General features: G+C 35.4%; 1 protein-coding gene and 1 non-coding gene across 3 annotated transcripts; both read left to right on the plus strand.

Moving 5' to 3' along the window:
* Positions 1 to 269: 269 nt before the first annotated feature.
* LOC139978328 (leucine-rich repeat-containing protein 49-like) lies at positions 270 to 22,214 on the plus strand. Of its 2 annotated transcripts, XM_071988428.1 has the most exons (16): positions 270 to 464; positions 887 to 964; positions 1,738 to 1,888; positions 2,375 to 2,584; positions 7,136 to 7,241; positions 7,546 to 7,749; positions 8,471 to 8,681; positions 9,670 to 9,731; positions 10,654 to 10,801; positions 11,576 to 11,659; positions 11,940 to 12,106; positions 12,922 to 13,050; positions 13,675 to 13,876; positions 14,256 to 14,441; positions 14,980 to 15,231; positions 18,599 to 22,214. In XM_071988428.1, the coding sequence occupies exons 1-16, from the start codon at positions 414 to 416 to the stop codon at positions 18,818 to 18,820; spliced, it is 2,463 nt and encodes an 820-aa protein (XP_071844529.1). In that variant the 5' UTR covers positions 270 to 413; the 3' UTR covers positions 18,821 to 22,214. The 2 variants fall into 2 exon arrangements, with proteins under 2 accessions (XP_071844529.1, XP_071844530.1); XM_071988429.1 differs by lacking the exons at positions 270 to 464; positions 887 to 964; positions 1,738 to 1,888; positions 2,375 to 2,584 and adding an exon at positions 4,211 to 4,435.
* On the plus strand, positions 3,583 to 3,655 carry Trnat-ugu (transfer RNA threonine (anticodon UGU)). Its single transcript has one exon. It is a non-coding gene; the product is annotated as a tRNA-Thr (tRNA).
* Positions 22,215 to 24,080: the final 1,866 nt, after the last annotated feature.

Genomic DNA, 24,080 nt, shown 5'->3' on the forward strand with positions numbered 1-24,080 from the left:
AGACGAAAATATAGACGTCGAACGGTACATTCAGAGGCAAATTATTTTTACTATAAGTTAAGTCTACATGGAGTTCTAGTTGTGCTGATAACAACTTATGCATTTATGTGTCAATTGTATTTACCTGCCCACTCCCTGGATTCGCACCTGTGTATCCTCCCATGGAGGAAAAAACAGACTGTTTTCTTCCTCCATGATCCTCCGAACCAGAGGTGACTCCAAACGGCTACTTTGTAGCCTAGATCTAGTCAATCAGTTAGCAAAAATGTTGAAGTGCATTCTAGTAACGGGAAGACATATTTTCACCCGTTGCTTGGTGCACAGAAACGCCGCTGTAATACCTTCGATTTCTTCATAGAATGAACTTTAGGCAGACTACAGGAGCACTTTTTCCTATCTAATGTCGCTGAACCATGAATTCATCAAAAAGATCCAAGCAACGAACTGCGGTCTCGCCGAAAGAGGTAGAAATTTCAATTAATATCGATAGTTAGAATTGTCTCTTATAACTGTCGTGCTATTCTTTTTATTTGAGCCAGTTACGCGAAATAAATAATCAGCCTCCGAAGGCAAAAGCTCTCCCGTAATAAGGGCTAAGTTTGGCTTAGTACTATAAAGATTGCCTTTCATTGGGACATAGGCCAACATCATGTTTTGTTTTGCATAAATATCGTGCTACTGTTAGCCTTTATAGTACATACGGCATATATGAATTATGACCCTTTACTAAAATGCAGCAAACCAGATAATTTATCATAGCAATTAATTGATGAAACTTACAGTACTTAGTTACAACTGTAAATCATTGCTAAGGAAGTACTTGCTCTGTTCCACTTGAGCTTTCTTCACATTTCTCATCATTCTTTATCATTTAATTCTTCTTTAGGTCAATCTGTTTGGCCTTCAGTTTAGTGTACAGCCAGCACAGTCTCTGATCCATGAGAGACCCTCCTACTCAAAACAGGTAAATTATACTTTACATAATTAATGTTTTGACCCATCAATCAAAGGAAATAACATTCATATACTCATCTTCACCAGCTGATAGTCCATCTCTCACATTTGAAAATTTAAAAGTTACTATGAATACTTAAAGGTCATCAGTTTGGGTTCAGAATGCTACAAAATGTTTAAAGATTCATTATCTTTTATTTTACCAAGCATTTATGGATTTGTATATGTATATATCATTTAAATCTGTACCAATAATGGTGTTCGTACTACATTTATGATATTCAATGAGTGATTGCTATGAGGCAGATTTCAGTGTACTGTTAAATTTTGGGTGGAATGTATGAAGGTTTTATATTTTATTTGTTTTTACTTATAGCATTATTTATTTATACAAAGTCATATTTAGATCATTTGTTGCTCATTGCAAATGACTAGCTAACTGGCATTGTGGAATAAAAATATGTGGAAAACATCATTCATAACAGCATTATGACTCTTTTAATTGTTTCTGCAAATTTCCACAGTTTTATTCAAAGAAGATACAGATGTGCTCTTGAAAATGAAATGAGATTACCCAAAGTACATGTACATTTTTTTCTGTTATTCTAAGTACTTGAGGGAATCATTTTCCCGGTAGAGCAGGTACCAAGATTTTGAATGAATTGACCTGGAAGCATCTGTCGAAAAAAGTTGTTTTAAGCAGAATCTCAGCTTTTTCACCATCGTAATCTAATTCTTTTCGATATATAAATCTTAAATATGCACAAAATCTTTGCTCGATAGGATGAGCGCCCACTTGGACTGAGAGACTCATCTGCCAGTCTACGTTCCGGATTTGATCTTCCTCCTTCGGGAAGAACGGGGAACATTTACCCGTTATCTGGAGATGCTACTAGCAGTGAGAGACTCTCCCACTCACCGGGTCAATTCCATGGTTGGTATAAAATTCAGAATTTTCAGAGGTGCTAAATTGCTAATAAATTGGCCATGAGTTTTGTATTTTGAAAGGTCATATCTCATATTATTGTGCAGTGTTCAAAGTCGGACATGATGATGGCGAGACTGATATATGAAGTTCTAGTACACGATATTTTTTATTTGTTTGGGCTGTTTTTTCATAAAGTCAGACCTGATTTTTTAGAAAGTTTGCTGGTCTTTTCATTTCTTCCTTTTATGGCTGCTCTAACAGCATTGTTGATTTAAGGAAAGGTTTTAATGCAACTAAACATATTGAAAGACTTCAAGGATAGTTTTGTCACAAAATTAATTAATTAAGATCTCTTTGTCTCTCAGACTACCTGACATTCCCTGAAAAATCAGCCCTGTGAATGTGAGAGTCAAAATGTGGAGATATTAACAGCAAATCAAAACTTTACAAGCTAAATTAAAAAAAAAAAAACTCTTCTCTCTGTAAATGTAGATGTTAGGTCGAATCCAAAGAACCGCCAAGTTCATCACCCTTCTCAAGCCTATGCTACAACATTCTCCGATCTGAGTGCACACGAGACCAGCTCCCAGCATTCCCACAAGTTTAAGGAGGAACCTGCATATCCCTTGCGGGGTAATCCCCGTCAGTCACATAGTGCAGGCGTGCTGCAGGTGAAACAACCAAGATCGGGGTTTGTACCAGGTAAATTTTTTTTTTATTTAATCTTTTAATCTTACTAGTTTTTTTTTAATTCCTTGAAATATTGCATCATCCCTGTTCAATATGTCAAGATTTATTGTGATAGAAACATTTCATTTGTTTATAAACTTCTTTTGAGTAACTAAGACTTTGGATGAAATGGGGTTGGGGAAAGTTTGGAGGGGGAGGGGGGGGGGGAGAGTTGTGGAATAGGATTAAAGGCATGGACATGATGTGTGCTGCAGTTAGCAAACACTTCAGTGTTTTAACATGACCCAAAACTGAGAGTTTTTAAAATAACGAAGAGGATTTGCAAATCTTGGAGCCAATATTTTATGATGTATTATTGACATAAACATTAGATTTGTTAGGTTACACTTCTATAATATTTCATGGCAACTATATTTTAGCCAATAGACTAGCAGATGAATCAAGTATTGTGGAAAGAGGCATTGTAAGCATTTCAAGGTGTAATTGTTGAATACAATAGAAATACTAGATTATTAGAAGATGCTTTTCATCAAGTTTCATAACTTAATGTATGGTGCTCTTTCGATAAAATGATCATAAAGTACAGGCTATCAAGGAGAGGACTTTGCACTTCTAGTAGAATTATATAGATTACTTTGACAGTAGTTTTCGTCATGTTACAAGGTGTAATGGTTTCTGTTATATACTTCATCTTATAAACTACCCTCAAAGGAGAACGTTTAACACAACCGGCAGATGATTTGACAATCCTTAAGCCGAATTGGATCAACAATATTCCAGGTAGAAATCACAGCCACTGTACAACTAATTTTTTTAAACTGGTGTGTTATATCACTTTTTATATACTAAGCTTTTGTAGAATGTAGCATACTAGCCGCTCAATTATTTAGAGACTAACTTTCCCTTTCCACACACCTTACAAAGAATGAACTCACAATAAATGACAAGTACTGTGGCGTCTGACTAGCGTGAAGAAATGGTTATACAGGGATCGCCACCAACTATTAAACGGCTGGATAGTTTAGTTGGTAGAACGCTGGGCTTGTAATCCAGAGGTCACTGTTTCAAATCCTGTTATAGCCATCAATTTCGTTGTTCTTTTCCATTGTCTAAAATTTCTCAGTCAGTTTTCTGTGATTCATTTAGTTATGTAACAAAATTTAAATTTTACACTAATTAGTATCTTGCTTTACAGTCTTGCTTTAATAAAGGAAGTTGAAAGGCCTGACATTTTTATCCTAATAGGATTTGCTGAAAATGTCAAAAAGTGAACAAAACAGGCTTAACAGACAGGTGAAAGAGATTACATAATTGGAAATGCTGAGAAAAGAGTAATGTTTGACAGAAAAATGTTCAGTGAGATGAAAGGGAAGCAAGTGATGAATAAGTTTGCTGGAGATAAAATTGTGTAGAGGAGTATAACAGTGTGCCTCTGGATAAGATCGAAACATCAGGAACTCTGAATTTTACACATTTGACTGCACAGGCTATTTGCAGTAGATAGGCAGTTTGTTACCTAGTTTTTCTTTCTTCAATTATTTTCTAACAGTTTTTATACTTCTCTTGTAGATTATAGTTTCATTAAAAATGAAGGACATATTTAACTAATTTTTTTTTATAGTTGTAGTATATTAAACTTATGATAGTGTGTGATGATAATATATAAACTAATTAATTAATTAATATGCAATTTTTTATATCTGGTAGTATGAGGCAGACATCACCGTCTTGTTAATTATTCTTATAACTTACAACTTTCATGCTATACCTGTTTACTAATGTTATTTAACTTTTACTTTTACTTTGTGTACACAGAGAAGTCACACTGCTTGGCCAATTTGCAATACTTTGCATTTGCTACAGGTACTGAGTTATCATTGGTTTGAGCTAGCATATACTGAAGCTCTCGTTGTGGTCACTGTTCTAGGCTGGTAGTTGTGAAAAGAGTAAAACAATAGGAAAGAATGCGGACAACCAAATATTTTCAAGAAAAAAAAAAATTCAAGATTTTGTCAAATGACCAAAGCTTCACATTATTGTACATGTTATGTGATTCATTCAAGATTTAGTCAAATGACCAACGCTTCACATGACTGTACATGTTATGAGATTCACAGTGAGGTGGCACACTGCTGTGATTGCTACCTATCACCAACCTGAGGACACACACCATCAACCATTGATCCCAAGAACAACTATCCTTCATTTCTTTTCATTTCACTCACTGCACAGTTTTTGCAGTGTAAAAAATGATCTATAGCACCTTAATATGTTTTTGTGTTTGGCTTGCTCTGAAGACTTACTCTATAAAGTTGGACAAGAATGTTGCAGATGTTACGGTGACGTTCAGTTCTTAACTCAGTAATGCGCTTGAGAAGATCAGTAGAAAACCAAACGACAGGCAAGATGGCAGTAGCCGGGTAGCTGTCGATAGCCTTGTAAGGGTAGCGATATCTGTTAAAAGGCTATGCCTTCAGTCGGTTATTTCAAGCCACTTAATATCAAATTTGTTGTGCTTGTAAATAGTGGTGCGCTTTTTTGCATAAATATCAGTGATTATTAGAGAGTTATTTTATATCTCTGTACTAGGATATTCACACATCTGTACTTTCGTCTTTAGTTGAAAATGATAGTGATAAGATAAGAACACAAAATTGTTTTTTTTTATTTTTTTTTATCAGGATTGCATTTGACATAGAGGGAGAGGGAAATTTTGGAAATTTTACAAAGACTTTAATGTTGCTATAGTATGATAAAAGTACCAATGATGTATAAGCAATAAGCACACCATTAACAGCCCACATCACTGTATTCTTTGAAAGTTATTCAGTTCAACTAAATTCCACTTAAACTGAGTGGAGCAAAAACCAATGACATCATTTCATTGTTCAATCATACAATCGACCAATTAATCAATCATTGTACAATAATATTCAATGATCAATAAAAAAAAAATTAACTCAATATTTTTCTCAGAGAAGAAACCCCACCATTTTCTGGTGAATTTACAGATATAAACGCAAGAATCTTTCTGCACAAATAAAATCTACCCAGACAGAAAATATTAATTTTTTTTCTTCAAACTGATGCAAACTTAAAAACCCCTTGTAAGATATTTCTTATTTCAATTGCATATACTGTTGTGCTAGACTTCACTAATTACCCACGTTTGGGTCATATTTGACCAGAATTTTTCATACTTTAAGTTGGATTTATACATGATTCCATCATAAACCAGTCTGTAATAACTTTAATCAAATCTTTAACATGCATATTGCATTTTACCACTTCACTTTACACTTTGTATTTTACATGGAGCTTGGATTGTCATGATTATTAATTTATTATGGAGTTATTTATAACACACACTACATCGCAATTAGCATGTAGGTCCTTTTGGAGACTGTTGTAAAAGAAAACTGAATTTATATCATTCCTTAGTGTCTTGGAAATACCTTCATTGTGTTCTCATCCTTGGTTTGAATGTATTCTACAATTCGCTCATTTATATTATTATCAAACATGTACGACTGTGTAGCAACACAACATCTCACACTGTTTTCTACTAACAATAAGCAATAGCATTAGTTGCTATGGTAACCCTGTATGTATTCAGTGTAGTGCCCCAGCTAATAGTGAACCTGCAAGTTGTACATTCATGTCACTTTGTAACAAATGAATGATCAGTAATTAAAATATAGGGCTTGTTTTTAATTGAAAGTTGAGAAATACAAGAAGTATAGTAAATCTCCTGCCCAAAGAAGTTTTAAATTTCCTCCCAAGAAAGAATGATATAACCAGGGAATATGTAACCTTGGCAACAACAACAACAAAAAGAGAGAGAAAAAACTTAGCACTAATCCATATCCTCACTTAATGCAGTCTCATTTTCTGGGTTGCCCTATCTCTGCGGATGGATAAATGTCCAGTCATCCAGTGACTGTATGATAGGACATGTTATGTATTTGCTCCCATGAAATGTCACAAGATGGCGACAAATAGGTCACCAATGGCCGGACTTTTATAATTCAGCTACAGTGCTCTGTTTAATTTCTCAGCTCGCTCTAAGCATTTTCGTTAGATTTAAATGATAGCCATCAAATTTGATCCTTTTCAGCGATTGTACACTGAGGATCAAACCTTTTAACAAACATTAAGAAATGAAAAGTGAAATCACCGAGGAGTTCTGCGGTCTATAATTCGTCTATACTTTCTGTGTTGTATTAATGTTCCTTCTTTATAGATGTCTCAGTGCTTTATGAACAGCTCATAGTGACCTAAGAAAAACAGAGGAATAGCCACATTTGCTGATTTGCATTAAGACTATCTTAAACCTATTAAATACGTAGAAGGTTAGGGTGGGTTTGGACGATATACAGGTTGTGAGCAGGGGTTGCAGGGAGGTGTTGCTAATAGTTTCCATAGATCACCTTTGAGAGTTAGAAGACATAACCGGAGGTGAAAAACTGGATAATATTCACAGTGACTTAGTTAGCAACCATGTAAACAGTATGCTTTTTGTTTTCGTAACAAACAGAGCTCTCACCTGTTTTTGTTTCACAGGGGATCGAGTGGTGTTTTCTGAAAGCCCTTCCATTCCTGGTGTGCCCATAGTTTACCGTTCTCCAGAGGAAAAAGGAGCCAACCCAGATAGACTTAACCTTGACAGGTAAGACAAAAAATTGAGCGAATTGCTTGTATTACTTAAAGGCCAAGATTTGTATCTTGGATCTAACAGGTTTTTTTATCAATCCCCTATAAAAGTTTGCAAAAATAGCAGAAAGATTTAATTTGTGTTCCTCATCACATTTTGGCCATCACTGTATCCATGGACAATAATCCTGCTCAATTATTGAAGTCTTAAGTTTTAGTACTATTTTTTTAGGCAGGGAAAATATGAATCCAAAATGTCCTTTAACAAATGTGTGAAATGTATCTGTTTTCTATTCTGGTTTTTATTTGTCTCTGTTCAGGAGGAGACTGACAGTCTGTCCTATATTAGAAGGAGAGGAACAGTTGAGGTTATTGAACTTTCAGCACAATGCCATTCAGAGGATTGAACATCTCAACAATCTACGTAGACTCATCTTCCTGGATCTCTATGACAACCGCATCGAAGAAATATCGGGGCTCTCAAACTTGAAATCACTTCGAGTTTTGATGTTGGGAAAGAACAGGTTATTCAATCGTAACACTGATATGTTTGGGCCATCATATACAATTTTGATAGGAATATAGAAATTCTTTCCCTGAATTTATTATGACGTAGGTTCTCTATCAGAAAGAAACCTCACTATTACATAGGTTGAGTGGAATTTAAAGTGTATTAACTTAATTGGCCTGGGAAATTAGTTTGCCAACATTTATGAAAAACAAATGAAAGCTAAGTTAAGAAAGAAAACTTTGATTTCAAGATCCGTAGAGAACAAAATCTGAATGTACACTGGAAACTGTTGTGATATCCTTCGTTGTTTTACACAGACTTTTTGTGAACAAACATTTAGTCTTAAAGTAATGGGATGTCAATTCTCAAGGGAACTGTTCACACCTGACCACAATTTGAGTACATTTCTATAAATATTTCAAGGTTTTCACGTAATTATGTCAAAGTATAAAGAAAATATCAACAGTGCCTGGTAAGGGTTAATGAATCAATTTCGGTATGTTACATCTCAATTGTGGAATGAGTCTATAAGATGATGGGTACCGAACCAATATTTCCCCATTTTCATTTTCTTAATGTGATATCTTGGGATAAAATGAAAGCTCCCTCTTAGGGTGAAACATTGCAGAAAACATAGTAGGAATATTTGAAGTTGTGTGTATGTTTAGGTTACAGCAGTTTGCGGTTATTTCAAGTGCTACTTTCTGAACAGCAGTCTTTTTAATCTCTGACAGGATAAGGAAAATTGAAAGCCTTACGTCGTTAGGGAAACTGGATGTCCTCGATCTCCATGGCAACCAAATAACCCACATTGAGAATTTAGATCACCTCGTCGAGCTGAGGGTGTTGAACCTAGCTGGCAACGAAATCAGTCATGTCGGAAACCTTCGAGGAATGGAATCCTTGACGGAGCTGAATCTAAGAAGGAACAAAATTATCACCGTGGTAAGCAAAGAAACTGCTACGAGCAGAAAACCAACCCATTGATAGTCTGTGGTTCTGACAGCCACAAATATGGTTTGTTGTAAATTAATGTTCGTAGCTGGTTAACAAATTTGGCATGTTTCCTATTTATTTCATACAAAATGACTCACACCATGTATAATAAATATATGCTGCTTAAAGGTCTCACTTTATTGGCTCTAATGATAGCACGCTATAGCTAGGAAAGTTTTGTGATTACGTAATCGAACTGCCACGGTCGTAAATCAACCCAGGCTCTAAGAATTAAAGATTAGCCTGCAATAGCTTCTTAACAGCATTATACTTTTGTGTAAACACTTTGTGGAAATATGTTCATGTCTACAGTGTAGTTAATCATACAGCGTTCACACAAAGACTCTCATACAAGAAAAAATATGTGGCAGGCGTTGCAGACTAATTGGTAAAAATAGGTCATTTTACGACCAAAGCAGGTCCATTATGTAATCTCAAGAAACTTTTCCATGATAGCGTGCTATAGTTGGGGTCAATACAACTGACCTTTAATGTACATTAGTGGATTGTCAGTGAAATAAAGGAGGGTGTCCTTGGAGGCAACTACCCCGCGTTCGTTGGATATATCTTTCTGGAAACATTAGTCTATCAGTTTTCACTGTGTCAGCAACTTAAAAAGTAACCAAAACATTAAATGCCATTGCAGTCAACACTTTTTCTTATGTCCAAGAGCCAGAAAAATTGTCATATAATGCTGCTTAGGTTTTTCTTTGGTTGCAACTTATTGGAGGTTTGGATTAGATCATGCAACAGAAGCTTACTGCTGGAATTGTGGTGGAAGTTCAGAAACCGTGTTACCCTTGTGTGTAGAAATGATCTAGGTATGACTCTTTCTGTGGGGGTTATTTATCAGGTATGGTAAGTTAACTTTCCTTCTACCAAAATTAAGCTGATATTTTACACTATTTGTTTTCTGTCCATAAATTTCTCATCACAGAATGATGTGGATTCAATACCGAAACTTCAAAGGCTGTTTCTGAGTTTTAACCGAATATCATGGTAAGAATAAATTTCTGATGTTTATGTTTTTATTAAAAAAAATATATAAAACACAATGAACAAAGCAATTATATGCTGGAGAAGGCTGCAGCCACCATTCTCAAGAATTCAACTGCCAATCAGAAGCAACAGTACCCTTGCACACCCTGTATAAACCAGGGCATAGCCACAAAATGTCATTTGGGACAATCCATTTTGCAGAAGGGGAAGAAATTCAAGAGAAATGTTGCTCTGTCGATGTATATGAATACGTTGATCTGAAAGAGACAAGTAACTTGGGAAATTATAAGGAAAATTGTTGGCTTGAACAAGATTTGAAGCAGGAACCACAGAAGGGACATGCCATGTGCTTTCCCAAGGTAGCTGTTCAGTCATGATTAGTCTTATACAATCCCTATGAAAGGTTTGAAATTTCTATCTGCTGTTCAGAATCGTTTAGTTTAGTAGAAAAAAGGAAAGTCCCCATCAAGGACTCTATAGGAGAGGGAAAAAAAAACTGAAGACACAAACACTTAGACCCGATTACAATGCTTAAAGCGCTTGTCCAAAGCATTCTTAAGCCCATTTACACTACTTGTACAACTTTCTCAGGCAAACCGTTCCACTCATTCACAACCCTATCAGAAAAAAAAGTTATGCCGAATATTAATCCTATGTGACTTTTGGAGTTTAAGACTATGACCCTCTGGTACAACTACTATTAGCAAACATGGAACAAGAAAAGTGATTATGATACATAAAACAATCCTGATTGTCACAGGGTGGACTGTCAATAGTCAAACTCTTGTCCCATCCCATTCTCCCCACCCCACCCCATCTTCCCCTTCTCCATCCCTCATTAGACCCCTCTACAGTAAAATTAAACCTTTCTGTGATTGCATTTATCTAGGGATTTTATTTGTATTTTTTGCTCTTTGTGTAGTTTTGAAGATATCTCTTGTCTCGCCGATGCCTCAAACCTCAGTGAAATATCTCTGGATGGCAACCCCTTCTGTCAAGATGGAAATTACCGGCAGATGCTGATCAAAGCTATGCATCAACTCAGTCTACTGGACATGAAAAAGATTTCAGTACGTTTTGAATTTGTATTTAATTACCTTCAATACTGCATTGAGATTTGTGTCAATTTCCTGGTCCCTTCCACAATTAAATTTAAGATAAAAAAAAATACCTGGAAACTGTTCACCAAAGTCAGGAACTGAGGTCAAAGGTCTGCAAATGAAGCAATTATTCATAATAATGGCTGCACAAATTCCTGTTCTCCAAACCGCCAGTTAATGACCACTTTCTCAAATACTGAGGGAGGTGTAGGAACCCCATTCATCATCCCTGCAGTGCAGCTATGGTAAACGAAGTTGTTTCGAAACCAGTAAAAGAAACAGAACCAAGGTTCAGCTATCAGTTGGCAAACTAAATACCAAATCCACAGAAGACTTCACTCAACAACATTTTTGAATAGGTCAAGAGAATCTGATACCAGGGAACCTAAAGATTGCAGGGTGGACTCTCTAACCACTATGCCTTCATCCTACAGCCCTGTTGTTTACTCTTTATGGCTAAAACCCTACTGGAAGGCCTCTGACTACATTATGGAGTACAGTATGATATATATATATATATATATATATGTATATATATATATATATATGTATATATATATATATATATATATATATATATATATATATATATATATATATATATAAATATATATATATATATATATATATATATATATATAAATATATATATATATATATATATATATTTATATATATTTAACTGTGTTGGAATACATTTGGATGTCAAATTAAATTTATATAAAATTGTTTGAATATTTACAGGACGAAGAGAAGAAAATGATTTCAACGATATCGAGGAAGGAAGAACAAAAGAAGCGAGAGATGAATAAACTTGTTGCTATGAAGGTATAACTACTGTTTATGTAGAAGCAACTCCATTCATAACTCATCTCCATATATTTTTTCAAGTTGTTTGCATATCCCCTTCTTAGTGTATATATTTTATGGTATATATATATATATACATACAAACATACAAACTTATACAAATTGGTATAAATACGAGACCAAGTTCATAAATGGGCCCCAACAGACAAACTATAGATAAAAGTGACTCTCTGCTGCTCTCAATTAATTCAACAGAATAATTTAACAAGTCAGTTATTATCAAATATTCTGCTCGCAGGAGAAGAGAAGGATTGCAATTAATAATGCTGCAAGACAATGGGAAATCACCAAAGGTACAGCAATGGCCAAGACAATTCATTTACAGCCCCATCATTTGTACGATGACAGGGAAGGGAGTAAGAAAGATGTCTGGGACAGCCCTGATCTTGGTGATAGTAGACCTACGTAAGTTGTTGACTGTTTTCTTGAAAATGTGTGATGTTTATGTTATGCTGAATTAATTTATATTGATGAGCTTAAAGAGATTTTAAGCTGTACACAGAAGTCATGAATATCATACAAATAGACATTGCAGAACTGCTAAAATATGGAGAAAAGTGTATATGTAATATTTAATATATATATTTGAAATTGTAATGAGTTGGAAAATCCAGAACAGTGAAAAAACTTTCAGCCTCCACAGGGATTCGAACCCGGGCTTCCCGCTTTATATGAGGACACCCTAACCACTAGGCTGTGGAACCCTGATTGTATGTCCAGAGGTTCGAAAGCAGTCGTAATTCCACTTTAGGATTTCTATGTATATTTTTTATAGTTTATATGTAATATAAGTCTATATGTCATGTAAAGATGAACCTCTGTGATCATATTTGTATTTAAGCAATTTTTGTGTCATTAAATAGTCTCTTTAACCAGCAGATTACATTTGGTCTAATGGGGTTTGTTGCCATGAAAATCAATTCGACTGTGCAAGCAATAGTTAGGGTGATATCAAAATTTCGTTCTGTACAAAAAGGAAGTGATGAATGAAACACCTTCTCAATCTGTTAATTTTGGGGTTCGCCGATGGTTTCATAATGATGTTTGTTTGTAATAGCTGTTCAGTGATGACGGCAAACATCTTCTAAGCATCTTCTAAACATCTTCTACCTTCATTAGAGTGACAAAGAAAAGTAAGATGGAATTGAAAACATGAAGCTCTTCAATGATATCCCCAAACCACAGTTATGTGTTTATCACTTTATTATTTTGTAATATAGTTCAGGGAATCTCTCGACCAGAAGTTCGGAATTGGATGTTTCTGAGAGCAGAAGCAGGGACAGTTCCCGGCCGTCGACAAGAGCGGAGAGCAGGAAGTCCAAAGCACCGACCCCCGACCTCCTTGCAAAGTAATCACCAGTTTGTTTTACATATCTATCCAGTGCTTGCTCTGTGTGTACACAGCCAGTGTGTGTCACCTGTAGATCATTTCAGTTTTGTAGGTTGTTGCCTGTAAATGCAATGAAGTATTTAGCTCTTTAAAGCATAGTAAACTAATGTGTTATGCTTTCAGAACATTTCAGTTTTGTAGGTTGCCTGTATATGCAATGAAGTATTTAGCTCTTAAAGCATAGTAAACTAATGTGTTATGCTTTCAGAACATTTTAGTTTTGTAGGTTGCCTGTGTATACGATGAAGCAGTTAGCTTGTAAAGCATAGCAAAAGAATGTTCTATGCTTTAAGAACCTTTCGGTTTTGTTGCAACAAATCAGTTAGCTTGTAAAGCATAGTAAGATAATGTACTATTCTTTCAGAACAGTTCAGTTTGGTAGGTTGCCTGTATATACAATGAAGTATGTAGCTCTTAAAGCAAAGCAAAACTATTGTCCTATGCAAAAACCATTTAAAAACTTCATTAAAAAAACTTCTATTCAACCATAACTTCTTTAATTCATGTCTTTGAGGTGAAATGTTTTAACCTTTTCATTTGACTTAATCCACATAAATATGAATTTTTTCCTATTGTTTTAAAGCCTCACTACTGATTCCTGTCATCTGGCTGAGTTAGAGGGTACTGCCCTCAATCTCTATGGTCCAGGGTCCCTGGATGCCCTAGACAAGAGCTGGGGGGTCCAGGCTGCTGGATCCATCGATCAAATCTCCTTTAAATTCATCGACTTTGACAAAATTGCTGGACATCTGCACAAGATCAGATTACGATTTCCTAATGTCGCTGTGAGTGGTTTTATCATCATGTTAATTTCCTCTTTTGTCCTTGTTTTCTAATATTTTCTGTCGTATGGTTGATAATCTAATATTTTACATTCAGCTTAGAGCTAATTTCTCTGGAACTTCTTTCCTGTTTGCTCTGTATAAATGACCATCATGGCTAACCCTACGTTTACTGTCCCCCCCCCCCCATTACCATTTTATTTTGCAATCATGTTCTTACTCCACACCAGGACAGCTGATCTCAGTTCCATTACAGGTGGGTCATTTAGTGTAACAGGTTGTCATTAACCAAACAAGTTGGGCCTCATTCTTGCTTTCCATGAGACTAATAGAATGATGAATCTACAAATCAAGACCTTTTATCTTTGCACTCTTTTGATAGACGATAACCATCGGTCAGTCTAACCTTTGCAGTTTACAACAACTGAATGCGTTTGCAGCTCTGAGGAGGCTGGATAACCTCTCTATCGATAAAGATGGGAATCCACTGATGCAGTTCACCCTCTGGAAGCCTTATCTTCTCTTTAGACTTTCCCATCTGTCTCTTAAAACAATCAATAATGAAGAGGTATGTATTGATTGCTAATCCCACATGTAAGATGTAGCTACCTAAACACTGTCTTAAATGAACCGTTTTCCAGATTCAATTTTTTGTCAGTTTGATTATGATGGTCAGTATCGTGATAGAAACATCAAGGGATATTCCAGTGGCTGAAGTTGATTGCTTGCTGGAAATATTCTGCATCGTTTAAACTTGTACAAAACTACCTCCTCGTAGCATTTTGCTTATAGCACAGATATGACTTTTATTTTTCAGTTTAGGTGATATCATGTGAATGCTTTATTGCGCAACAGAAGAATGAATGGCATCATCATGGCATTTAAGCTGAACATATTGCTGTTTCTCTTTGAAAAATATTTAAATCATTTACATCTATAGAGGAACATAATATTTTTACAAAAAAATTTGCATTTTAATTAAAGCCTTAAACACAGAGCAATGACAGCTAAGAAGCTTATTCATATTCATCTGAACAAGTAATCTAATAAAGGAAATATACTTTCAGATTTATCTCAGCCACTTAATACCTCTTGGCTTTGTTCAGGTTCAGCCTGCTGACACTCTCTTAGCCCAAAGACGCTTCAAACAGCTAGCGAAACACCCCGCCTCCGAACTCCCAACGACCCGTCTTCTCTCCCTCCTGGGGGATTCCCAGCGGAGACAAACTCAGTCTCTCTCAGAGGCAGAGTTGAAAGCTAAGAAACTGCTGATAACAGAAGGAGAGGTAACAGATGAATTGGTCGGGAAAGCAGGATTGGTCTACTACCCGGAAAATGAACTCAAGATCAAGCAAAGGGTGAGTTAGAAAGAATAGGTAGATGGTAAGAAAGAATCATGTATTTTTTTTCGATCCTTCTGCAAGCAGGAACTCGCGAAGAATCCTCATTGGCTTATCAAAGCCGCAAGCTGACCCAAGTCAGTCTCTTAGATTCATATTTAACATCCATGATTATGAATTGTCAATTGTCAACAACTCTGTAACTGGAAGACATACATTAATCTTGGAGTGACTCAAACCGGGGACCTTATGATTGAAAGGCACCGGCGTTAACCACTGAGCTAACACTCCACGGGGTGGGGGGTGGGGATTGGGGTGAAGGCACACGTGAGTAAAACTAAGATAAAGTGACTAACTCTAGACGTCGGGTATTTTTACATGTTTACGGCCAGTCACGTATGGAAAGGGAATGTAGGAAATTTTCTAAATTGTTTACTATTTTTTGGTCATTATTTGAGGTACAAAATTGACTCATCAAACCCATGATCTGCAGCATGATTTTGGCTTCATTATTAAAAAAAAAAAGGTTTAAGAACTATGCCAAAAATATTATAAAGATCTGTTTTGCAAATATCTTGCAAGTGTTTGGATTTGATTTCTTGCATACGGAACTTGTCGCTGGTTCTTAATATATCCCCCTCTCCCCGCCCCCCCACCACCCCTTCATGTATTCTCCTTGCCATTTAAGTGACTGTCTTGTTTGTGGAATTTTAGACTTTTATATTCAAGTTTTCCTACCAGTACGCTGTAGCTTATGGGGGAAGTCTATTTATTGTTTGTTTGTCATGTGTGGAAAATACCAGATGGTTAACGTCGTCATGGTTACATACAGTTCAAGCTCGAAGATTAATTGTAATTACAATTTCCTTTACAGTTGAATAAAAGATGAGATTGGATGTGAGGATTATGGACAGATGTTCATCAGATATCTCAAGGAAATTTTTGTTTACATAGGAATATTTATTATCGTGTAATACGTGTATATCAAACGTGAAACAGATCTGTCGAACTTGTAACAATGTTGACTTGCATGCAATTGAAATAAAAATATGACAATGTGCATGGAAGGATTGGGGGCCAAAATAGGGTGAATAATTTAGTGTTCACAACTTCACATTTTGTTTTAGCATTCTGGAGAGTCATGCATTTGTTTCTCATAAAATGCTGAAAACTGGTCACATTCTTTGCACAATAACTGCTATACATCTTTTCAACTGTGTAGTAATTGTACAGTTTGCTTTGTGATACCAGACAAATTATTCCCTTGGAAATGAAAATAAAGGAAGACTAAAGGAATAAATGAAATAATAAGGGAATAATTAATGGGGAATAATAATGGGGAATAATACGCGGAAAAATAAGGAATTAAAGAAATAAAGGAAGAATAATCTCACTTTTTTTTTTTAACCAGGTAGTTTTTATAAAAAAAAGAAGATTTTTAAAGGTGTTTAATTAACTGAGTCAATAACAAAGAAAACTAGGATTAAAAAAAAAAAATGATGTTGTGAAAATTATTTTTAAGATGAAAGATATTTTTTTTCATCGGAAGTCTTCGAGTTAATGTAGATTTTGTGTAGAGCTGCGTTTCAATGCGTAAAATGCATCAATGAAGCTGTTCACAGTCTGACTAGCATCACACTTCATAAGTACTAGACCAGACACATCTTTGTGAAGAAATACTTTGAATACCGCTGGACTTGACATACGTAATCATTTTGAGAAGTAACTATAAAGCAGCTACACAACTTACATTAGACCTGCATATCAGGTAGAATTACACTTGCCTACTATTGTTACATCATTGAAAAAAAAAGAGAATACAGCGTTAGATCTGTATCATCAATACATACCAGACATCTTAAAAATAAATTGTGTTTGCTGGTATCAACTGTAGTGTGTAGACAGACATACATGCAGTAATGTGTTCGTTTAAACGGCTGATGTTTATCTGTGTGGTTTTGGAATGGTAACACTCTACTAGAACCGGCAGACAATAGCAAAACCAAGAATTTTTGATTGATAAATACTTACATGTCTACACCATTCAAATGCATTCTAATTATATTACAAGGCTACCAGAAGTAACAGTTTAGCATACTGTGTGCATCAATATCCTCTTTCTGTAGCGCAGGCATTAAAATTGAGGGGGCATGGCAATGGATCATTGAGGTCTAAGGAGCACCAGAAGTCCCCCCTCCCCCACCCCCATCCCTTAAAAGCATGGTTGTCCTACAAGGAAGATGGTTCATCTCATTAAATTTGAAAGCTTGATGATCCCCTTAAAATGCAGACACGATACATGTTTGTTAATCCATTTCAGATTAAGTGTACAGATGAGAGTCCAAATTTATGGATGAATGTGCAGGGGAAAGGGAAATTCCCCTCTCAAATTTCTTGAATTTTTCTATATTTTAATAAATACACAGTTAACACTAGGAAGAAGTTGTAGAACCTTATGCAATTTAACCATTGAATACAGTATCTTATTGTCTTCTTCCTTAATTAAAAGCCTTTTTCCTTTCACATGCGCTCATCTTATTATGATCACTGGCTAGCTTCTGGCCACGAAAATTATATTAGTTAATTATGACCTCAGATATATGCCTGAGAATACAGAACATTGATAGTTTAACATGACTGCAGTTAAAGTTGCACTTATGGAAAATCATCCACAAGGTTTCTATCTTTAATTAAAAAAGCAGGCGAAATAAATACAAACAGAGAGAATGTAGGCTTGTAGTTACATATTTCAGAATTATTACTTTGTGTTTTGTTTTATATTATTCTGCTGTTATATCTGTGAGTCCTATCCACCTATCTTAATCCTATATTATTGCTAGTCAGGTGTAAAAAGTGTTCTTTCAGTTAACAGCTTAAACAGGGAACTTTATGTTGAATTTGCAACAATCTAGTGGTGCAGTACTTGAGTGATAATGGAAATTAAGTATACATGAGATAACCTGCTATGTTGCTACTTTACTCCACCAATGTCACTCCAGGGTAGGGGGGGGGGCCCAAAAGATCAGGCATAAATTTGAAAGGTTGGAAAATGAAAAAAAAAAAAAAAAACAGTATTACATTAAATAATATGCTGAAATACACAGGTTTCATAACTTGTGATTTAAAGGCATCCTAGTGGTTGAAATTATGTTTTGTAGTCAACTGGTGGGATGGGTAACCAAATAAGTGTAAATAAAATATTGCCCCACCCCATGGAAGTGATGAAATATTACAACCTACCCCAAAATGCAAACTTTAGGTCAATTCTGCCTTAAATATTAGATCCTATGTCAATTCACAAACATGTTATAAAGTAGTTGGTAAAAAAAACAACGGAAAAGTCAAATTAATTATCTTGATTTTATTTTTCTTTTTTGTATGACAGGAGAGACAAAGCAAGGTGAATTTTTCCATGAACTACATTAGTCATCTGGCAACACAGGCTATCAAGATGGAGCAGAGGCAGTCTGCTCTAGAGGAACTCTGGCCTCAGATCTTTGCTGAGATGATACAAGAGGCTGTCTCTGAGATGTGGGATGTGGATGCCTATAGAGAGCGGGTAGCTCAGGATTTCGGATTGGAAGGAAACTGGAGTCATCATCGCTAGAGTAGTATCTTGAACTGATTTAAAGGGTGTGAAGACTCGCGCAAAATGAAACGTCTAATGCCGGTAATCTGACCTATTTTCGAATGAGGTGTAACAGAAGTGTTATACACCACCACCGATCCCAGATAATATGCACACAGCTTGCTACCATCGGTAATTAGACACTAGTGTACAGTCAGTACATACAGCTGCGGTCAATACCCACAGCACAGTGTACAAACGATACAGCTAAAGATAACAAGGTATCACGTTTCATTACTGTCTGCATTTTGTAGCGACAAACAGAAAACTTCACTTGCAAGCAACGGAAAGTTAATTTTTTCAGAGCGCGGCATGCCGTTTGGGGCGAGTCTTCAATGCCCTTAATCATGCAAAGAGAAGACATGTTACCGGGAAATGTGATGCCTTATGTTTCTATGGTCCACGTACCCATCTTTGCCTAAATAATGTTAACTAAAATTGGGATACATTGTTACATTAAACTTTGCAGGACATTTTAGATTATAACAGGAGTAGCTAGATTATTGTGGCTACATTAATCCCTTAGTTTGATTTAGTAGTTATGTGATAATAGTGTATGGCTTGTAGTGTATTATTCAAGCTAAACACAATCCTAATGTTAATCCTAATGTTAATCCTAATGTCAATCCTAATGCTTAACACGACCCTAATGTTAATCTTAATGTTAATCCTAATGCTAAACACAATCCTAATGTTAATCCTAATGTCAATCCTAATGCTAAACACAACCCTAATGTTAATCCTTATGCTGAACACAATCCTAATGCTAAACAATCAAAATGTAAACTTAAGAGTCAATAGTACATCCCAAAAAAATTGCCAAGAAACAAAAAAGATGGTCACATATATAATATGACGTTAAAAGTCTTTTCATTGCCATTTAAGTTTAGAATGCCATTTAAGTCGTTAAATGCTTCTGAAGATTGGAATTTTAGTTGCCAAATAATTCACTAGAACCATTGATTGGAAAAATTCAAATTAATTGTTTAGAATCATTCAAGAAAGTAATTTAAATGATTCATTTAAAATCATTCAAAGGAAACATTCATCAAAACATTCTCTTCCAATCATTCATCATATCATTCCTTACAATCTTTCAATTTGTTAAATCATTCAAGGATTCATTCAAAACATTCCTTTAGGATAATTCAAATCATTCTGTTCAACCATTCCTGTAGGAACATTCAAATCATTCTTAGATGGTGACCAGGAAAAAATTTAATTGACAATTTAAATGGCTCAGTCAGTATAAATATTTGGACAGTCACAGTAAGAGATATCTAACATTTTAATTACTGTTGACCATTTTCAGTTTTTTTCTAGCATATTTTGGAGGAAGGCATTCATAGAACATGTTAGTTAGTTTAAAATGGTTTAAAAAAAAAAGTAAATAAGCTGTTTTTATATTAATCTTTAAAATGCATTGTCAATTACAATATCATGAAGTTGTTGTTGATCAACTTGAAATTCTCCCTCCTAACACCTGCTGCCAGGGACTACTTACATACCATACACGATTTTGTACCATTTTGCACCAATGTCCAGCCTTGTCCCAGCCAATGGCCAAGCCTTGATCCCACCACAGCATTCCTTGTCCAGGGAAAGTGTGTCAAGTTTGTTATATTTCCCTCCCCTGATTTTCATGAACATTTATTTGCAAACTCTTATGTTTAAGGCTGCTAGTATCTTTGAACAAACACTGCTTTGGGAAAATTTTCTAAAGCTTATTCTTTGTGCATCTTTTTTTATGTGTGTGTAGAGAGAGAGATAGAGAGAGTTATGGTCAAGTGGTGAAGGCAGTGGACTTGTGATCTAAGGATTGCAGGTTCGAGTCTTGGCCAGATCATTGCGTTGTGTCCTTGGGGCAAAGCACTTTATCTCCATTGCCTCTCTTCACTCAGGTGTATAAATGGGGACCAGTGAGATTATTGTCAGCTGGGCACTGTTTAGCTGCTGCCATGTGGGGGGGGGGGATTATCTATGTTTGACAGGTTATTGACCACGGTAATATTGTGATGTGCCTTGTGACCTTTTTTGGTGGATAACTCTGCACTTTATTAATCTAAATATTATTGTTATTATCTTATGTTCGTTATTCTTGGTCCACAAGATTATCAGTGTCAGTTAAAGTAATTTTGGTTTTGGTTTTTTGATGGCCTTATGATGACTTGTATTTAAGAGGCAATACTTATTCCTATTACTATCGTAGAAAACAAGACAAGCCTAAGAATCACCAATTGATGATTTTATATATAGAGTTTCTAGTTGTTTCGTATTCTCTATGCAGATGCACAACATTCTTAAATCAAATTTTCATAATTTCTTAATTTTTATTTTCTTTCTTTCTTGCAATTTGGCATTAGTACAATCAAAAATTAGTTATCAATTACTTATCAATTTTTGTGCAATATTGAAACAAAAAAATTTGATATGATTTTTTCCTAGATGAAATTTTTCTTGTCCTTTTTTTCTTTGAAACAGTGAAAACATTTTTTAATGTAATTAGGGCATGTTTGCATTCCAATAAATTTGATACACGTAAATACTTTTGGTTTTTTTGGTATTTCTTATATCCTTTTGTACAAAATCTTTGAAGAGAGCTTGCTGTACTGTACAGGAATAAAGTAACAAAATAATATTTACTTTTAAAAAAGTTGACCAAAAATATGACAAAAGAAAACAACAATGAAAAAGCCAATGAAGTTTTTTGGAATTTGTCCATATACTTTTAATTAATACAAGAGGAACAAAGATACAGAGAATGGAACTGTTTCAGTTCTGAACTTTGCTGAATTTCCACAAAAGTTACTGGAAGGGGTGCAGAGGTGTGTGGGAGGGCCCGAGGGGGGGGGGTAGAGTTATGTCTCCTTTACATATCATTAAGTGTAACTTAAACTCTGACACATTTCATATTTGTTTTCTTAAATGATATCAAGTTGGTCAAAAGTTAACAACGATGACTGCCTTAAATCCAAGAGATAAAGAATGTCAGGCAAGTCTTTAACAACCATATTAGATATTTGACCATGTCATTTCTGGCAGGGGGAATTGAATTATCGTGCAGATGGAGTGTTTTACACTTTTTGGTAGATATTACTACTTGGATGAAGTCAAACAATAATCAACAAAATATTATACAAATCTTGGGATATATCTGGGAGGGGTTTATAGGGAAAGCCATGTCTAGGCATACTACCAAGAAATTGAATTCACAGGGGGTCCATAACAACTATTTGACTAAATGTGTATAACAGGTTTCTTTATGTTACTGTAACTTGGCATTATATGCTTTATACATGGTATAATGCGATGCGGGTGAACTCCAAATTTCTATTTGCATCAAGTTAATTGAAATGTTATACTGCAAAGTAAACCAAGAATTAAAGCCAAAATGAAGGAAATTAAATCTACTGCTAAAGTCCATTATTACAGACTACATTTCAAGTAAAATTAAAATGACTTTCAAACCATCCATTTACATATGTGTGAAATAAATTGCACTCGTTCACACTTCTATGTTTAAACTGCGGTCACAACACCGTAGGAAAACATAATCTTATCTCTTTAGTGTCTTTCACATTAGTTTATTTATACAAGGACTTTCACTTTTTAAACTTCGAGATCCTTACAATACACACACAGCTACAGCATAAGGTACTGTACAGAGTCCATTCATCCCAAACTGAAAATGATTCGATCACAGATATTTAGCTCGGAAACAATATGATTCTCATCGACCTTATCAAAAGAGTTTTTAAAGGTCTCTCATGCAGACTCGGTCATATGTTGTAGCTGACCACAAGGATTGCCTGAAGAAAACAGCAGGTCGCTAGATCAATTTATTTAATTTACAGTGCATGGAGCATATGCTATACTGTACATTAATTTTTCGAACGTGAAACTGACAGGTGAAGAGAGTGTACATGCACAGGGAGTTGTTCCATATAACAACTCCCTGGTACATGGAAGCAATATTTACATGCACGTACAGGATGTACCATACGCAATTGACTATCGTTATGTAAATAATAGAAACAGTGTAAGGAAGCTTTGAAAATCCATGCTTGCAGACGTATCATCTTTAATACATCCATACATCATGCCACGTAATATTCATCACTTTATAAATCTGTTCTACTGAGACAATTTCGTTTTTCAGTTAAAATCGTGTTACGCAATTAAACATTTTTTTTGGGGGGGGGGGCAAAAATGTGTGGGGGTGGGGTGAAATAGTTCCAACAACTTTAACGGGTACCAAGTAAATTATAATATTTTGTAATTTGGAGGTATATCTCCGATATTTTTACATCCTTCACCTAAATTTGCAATGACTTTTTTTTTCTGTGGGCAGGAAGAGAAAACGAAAGATTTCTTTTCGATTTCTTCAAATGACTTCATAATAAAGAGCAGGAAGCTGTTAGAGCCTTGTAATTAAACTGCATAGCTGTCTTCAGTTTCATAGAAATTCCCCTTTAGTTTAAGTATGTAACAATTTATTAACCCCATGAGAACAATTTGGCGTTCATTTTAAACACTTTTTTCGTCAGATAAATGTGTAAGTAACATGTCATAAGTTAGTAGTTTTGCAGTTTACTTTCACATTGAACACAAAATGATTATCATTCTAGTCCGGCTACGAACACTTAACCTTTTAACTGTAGTTTGATGGTGACAATGAACCTTTAAACGTAGTTTTATAGTGGCAGAGTGTTGCAGGATCAAGTGAACCTTAGGTTTTAGTATGGTGGGACTTTGTTGCAGGATCAAATGAACTATAGGTTATAGTATGGTGGGACATTGTCGCAGGATCAAATAAACTAAAGGTGTTAGTATGGTGGGACATTGTCGCAGGATCAAATAAACTAAAGGTGTTAGTATGGTGGGACATTGTCGCAGGATCAAATAAACTAAAGGTGTTAGTATGGTGGGACAGTGCTGCAGGATAAAATGAACTATAGGTTTTAATATGGTGGGACATTGCTGCAGGATCAAATAAACTATAAGTTATGGTATGGTGGGACAATGTTGCAGGATCAAATGAACTATATGTTTTAGTATGGTGCAGGATCAAATGAACCGTAGGTTATAGCATGGTGGGAGAGTCTTGCAGGATCAAATGAACTTTATGTTATCGTATGGTGGGACAGTGTTACAGGATCAAATGAACTATAGCTTTTAGTATGGTGGGACAGTGTTGCAGGATCAAATGAACTATACATCTAGTATGATGGGAAAGGGT

This window comes from Apostichopus japonicus, chromosome 13, assembly GCF_037975245.1.
Source record: "Apostichopus japonicus isolate 1M-3 chromosome 13, ASM3797524v1, whole genome shotgun sequence".
NCBI lineage: Eukaryota > Metazoa > Echinodermata > Holothuroidea > Aspidochirotida > Stichopodidae > Apostichopus > Apostichopus japonicus.